The 4,905-nt window shown below is 41.5% G+C and overlaps 1 protein-coding gene across 1 annotated transcript; it reads right to left on the bottom strand.

Moving 5' to 3' along the window:
• Nucleotides 1–2,231: 2,231 nt before the first annotated feature.
• Nucleotides 2,232–2,992, bottom strand: LOC125506054 (protein PELPK1-like). The gene has a single exon (XM_048670931.1). The coding sequence runs from the start codon at nucleotides 2,916–2,918 to the stop codon at nucleotides 2,502–2,504; it is 417 nt and encodes a 138-aa protein (XP_048526888.1). The 5' UTR covers nucleotides 2,919–2,992; the 3' UTR covers nucleotides 2,232–2,501.
• Nucleotides 2,993–4,905: the final 1,913 nt, after the last annotated feature.

Genomic DNA, 4,905 nt, shown 5'->3' with positions numbered 1-4,905 from the left:
GAAGACAAATCTTGATTTCTTTATGAAGGGGTGGAAGGTATATTTCTGTATTTAAGAGTTTACCTATTGATACAGTTTATCAATAGGATCTATTGACAGTCTCTTATGAATGCCTTTGGTGGTAACTATTTATGGGTAATGAACGATTACTTGTGGTGCAAGTGCCATAACTTATTCCCATCGTAGGATATGTTTAAACATCTTGAGCGAATACTCCATACATGTTGAAGCTTTAAGCCTCTTGTTTGCCACGTTGTTTAGGGTATCAAGAGCCTTTTCTTTTGAAGGCATTGGCTTTTATGGATTTTATGTATGCCTTCGACAGAGGATTTTATGTATTTCCTTTATTCTGGATTTTATGTATGTCTGTTGTGATGTTAGTTACAGATTGATTCAAAAGGCTTCAGCTGCGGATTTGTTGGTGTAGTCTATTTTAGCTGGGGTGACCAGTTGGTTTGCAGACAACGATGGTTTGGCCCTGTTCCCCGTTCTTTATATGAAGTGCTACTTTGCTTTTCTGATTTGGAAACTTGATTCTTCTAATTCAAGGATTCTGCTGATGGTTGAGCAAGTAGGTGGGAACGTCGCATGGTGTGCGCTGCACATTCCGGCAGTATTCAATTCTTCCTCGAAAGCCGCCGTCATCTTGGCTGTGCTGTTCGAGGACGAGAAGTCAAGGCCCAAAGCCGCTGCCGCAGTTGTTGCCCTGGTGGCGACATTCATCCAGCACTGATGTGTGATAAACTGCCCAGAACCTCACTAGACGCTGAAGTGGATTAGATAAATTTGTTGCTTGCATCCAGAATAGTTACTTTGTGTGGACTGCGTCTGGGCCTTTTGGTCAAATGCCGGCAGTATAGTTATCCTGTCACACTGTATGGAAGAGAGCAGCTGGCAAAGGGAGAAGACCCAAAACAATACAGTAAGATTTACAGTAAGTATGTTATTATGTTGTGTTCAGTGACACCGTGGAGTAACACAACGCAACTGTATCGTTTCCTATTTCTATTTTTGCAAATCTCACATTCGTCTGTAAGAATAATATCATGAATTAGTACTATTTGGGACGTGCTTGCTACAATGTCGCAACTGAGCGATGCCGCATGCCTAAAGGTATGGGCCGAGTGAGTAGGGAGTGTAGGACATGCCACCGTTTTCTCTGTCGCAACTGTTGCTTACCCTCTATTTTTCTGTTCCTGTGTGATCAATCTGTCCAGCGACATTTCTGGAGTAAAACCATGCAAATGCAGCGGGATCTTTGTTGTAAATTTCTTTACCAGCTTTGCTGCAATGCCTGAACTTACAGTGTCTTTTCTTTGGCGGGTAACAGCGTCCTCCATGGGCTTGTATGCATTTGATTACCTTGGTTTTATATCGCTTGATTACCTTGACTTTGCATAGCAAAGTACATGAAGTTCTTTGAATACGGTCTTTTTTTATCTTTATTAGGTAGAGTCAGCCTTGCTAACATATAAAAAATGGTCTTCCATCTCAACGGGCAACCATGGCATCGAGAAGAAACACAAAGAACTAGGTGTTGTTTCTTCCAAATTTGTTGCCTTTTACCAGGCTTTTCGGGCTCTTAGTGGGTCATGAGATGCCTTTGTATCATGCCGCAGGGATCACATTAGTTCTTCTCATTTTCAAAGTATACAGAATGGCTAGGAACATATTTCCTCCAACACCACTTTTTCCAAATCTCAACGCAGTCTTTTGTCAATGGATGGACATGATAACTCGTGTATCGCTTGCGCAGGTACAAATGCATTTCCCCAGAATGTTTGTGTTTATTTTTATTTGTTTTCAAAAGGGTTTTAGTAACTTATCTTTATTTAATTTTTCATTCGTCTTTTTGTTTATCATGCGTGGAAATAAATTGCGTATTTTCACTTTTTGGGTGCAATTAACTTTTTTTTTTGTGCATTTCCGTTTTGTTGGGTGCAGTTACACTGTTGTATGGTTCAATTATATTTTTTGCAAAAAATGTACTTTTATGTTTTGTTTCAATTTTTTGTTGTACTTTACTATTTGTGCAACTACACATTTTGTCTAACTACACTCTCTTATGCAATTTGGACTGTTTTTAGTAATTGCAGTTTTTGGTGCAATTGCACCTTTTTGTAGAGATGTTTTTTTTTCTTTGCAGGATTAGAGATGATTTTCCGAGTAACTGGGAGGGAAGAGACAATGTAACATCACTCGTTAACTTAGTTATGCAAGACAAGTATAACTTACCTGCAAATAGTAATTTGTATATTTAAGAAGATCAATAAATACATACGATGGGACAAAACGCTCAACATTCAAACACTACCAATACACATACTATTGAGACGTAAAAAAAAGAGGCAATAATTACTGGTACTATGATACATAGCATATAAAACACCGAGCTTGCATGTAAGAAGATGTACGTCGTGTCCACGGAGTGACCTGACGCCACACTCAGATGAACGGCGCCCTATTGTGGACAGGGCGAGAGCACCGCCGCGTGGGCGCGTCTACGCTGACGGGGGTGGTGCCGCGAACGGCATAGGCACATTCACATTCGGGACAAAGGGCAACGGCGGCAGGGTCACCTTGGGCACGACAATGGCGGGCATCGGCGCCATCGTCACCTGCGGCACGGTGGGGAGGGTGACCTTGGGCATGGGCGGGAGGACCGCCTTGGGCACGACGATGGAGGGCATGGGTGGCAGCGTCACCTGCGGCACGGTGGGCAGGGTGACCGACGGCATTGGTGGCATCAGGGTGACCGTGTCCGTGGGCACGGCCGGCAGGCCAGGGACGGCGCTAGCAGCCGGAGCGGCAGCCGCCGGCGTAGTGTCGGTCAGGTTGCGGGCGGCGTGGCACGTGCTGCCGGCGAGGAGGAGCGCGCACGCCATGAACATGGCCAACATGCTCGCGTTGGAAGCCATATAGCTAGAACTAGCGGACGTACTGTTGAGAGATGGTTTTCTCTCTCGTGTGTAGCAGGTGACTGCTAGATGTTGCTTCTGCTCTGATTATGGGTCAATACCGGGCAATTTATACAGTTCAAAGTGATCGCGTGATTAGGTGGGTTGTTGACCCGATTGAGAATGTCTGTGCGTGCATGTTCGATTTGCTCAACCGTCTTTGATGAAGAGCTGTGCCGACGCTGCAGTTTCGATTTGCTCAACCGTCTTTGATAATTAGTCTACCATAATTTCTCATCTGCCTCCACACGTTCTCGCGCGAAGGTGCACTGACGGTATTGTATATCTTCAAAACACAGTGCCATTCTTGCGATTGACCTCTGGTAGAATCTATAGCAGGAGGCCAAATGACAACAACACCAAATATGTTCATCTCATCGCCAATGATAAACATATCAAAAATAAAATTTTCCACGTCGAGCGGGATGGCGATACTATTGTTGGTGAAGAACAACTGAAGACCTATATTACCAATTTTTATATGCTTCTTTTTGGTTCACCTGTCTCTGATAATGTCAAGCTTGATGAGGATGCCAAAGGTGACATCCGGCAACTATTGAGAGACGAGAATTCCATCCTAACTGCCCCTCTTACTGACAAAGAAGTGTGAGATGCTATCTTACGGATGGAACACAATAAGACCCGGGTCCAGATGGGTTCCCGACGGAGTTCGATCAACGGTTCTGGTCAGTCATAAAAGGTGACTTTATATCTATGTTTGCTTTATTATATAATGAGAATTTGGTTTTGTATTAGTTAAATTTTGGTATTATTACTCTTCTTCCTAAGAAGGAAAACACTATTAAGATTCAGCAGTTTCATCCAATTTGTCTTCTAAATGTAAGTTTTAAAACATTCACCAAAGTGACAACTAATCGTGCTACAGTGATCGCACACAAAGTGAAGAGACTGCCGCAGACGACGTTCATGCCAGGGTGACACACCTGGAGGGGGTTGTTCTCTTACATGCAACGATTCACGAGTTACACTCGAAGAAACTTGATGGAGTTATCTTCAAAGTGGATTTTTGAAAAAGCCCACTACAAACTTAAATGGTCCTTCTTGCAACAATGTATCGCATAAAAGGCTTCCTGACAAAATGGTGTCAGTGCATTAACATGTTTTTCAAAGGGGCCAACGTAGGTGTCTCTGGTTGCAAGTTATTGGTCGATCGTATCTTACATTGCTTGGAACCTTGAACTATGCAGGCAAGCCCACCATTTTCACTCTGTTTTTCAATTTTTAGTTTTCCAAATGCAAGGGATTCTTTTACCCAATTGATGGATTAAAATGATTTTTTTCCAACTTATTAAGAAAAACCGGGTAAAACTGATACGGATGAGGTAACATAATGTTATTGTATTTCATAAAGCGCAACCGATTATTCAACATTTGTATATACATGTATTCAAGATTTTTTAATTTTCTACAAAAAAATGAGGAAGTGGCAAGCGGATTTACTAAAATTCAGGTGCCTGTTTTGCGCTTAGATTTGAGCTGTTTTTCGTTTTGAGAAAAATAGTTGGAAAAGCATGCAAACATATCGAATCTGCAATCTGCCACTTCTTGTGAGCATGCTTACCGATTGGGCTTTGAGTCTCTCAGAAAAAAAATTATTGGCATTTGAAACCTCCAACTGCCACTTTGGTGAGTAAGTCTTTACCATCAAGGCATCAAGCTACACTGTTATTTCTGTGCTAGTACTTCCGTTCCAACTTGTTTGAAGCATTAGTTTTATCCTAAATCATTTTTTCTATCTTGACTAAGTTTATATAAAAAAATATATTAACATCTAAAACATCAAATTAATTTTATTTGGTTGTTTACAAAAAATATTTGTGTTCTATGTCTATTTGATGTCCTATTGGCATATTTTTTTGGTTGAACTATATATTTTTATATTTTGGACAAACTAAGAACATAAAGTAATTTGGTAGAGTAAGTACTG

This window comes from Triticum urartu, chromosome 5, assembly GCF_003073215.2.
Source record: "Triticum urartu cultivar G1812 chromosome 5, Tu2.1, whole genome shotgun sequence".
Taxonomy (NCBI): Eukaryota; Viridiplantae; Streptophyta; class Magnoliopsida; order Poales; family Poaceae; genus Triticum; species Triticum urartu.
This window is presented reverse-complemented; position numbering and strand designations above follow the sequence as displayed.

Coding starts and splice junctions, on each gene's coding strand:
- LOC125506054 (XM_048670931.1), bottom strand. CDS start 2,918: ATGGCTTCCAACGCGAGCATGTTGGCCATGTTCATGGCGTGCGCGCTC.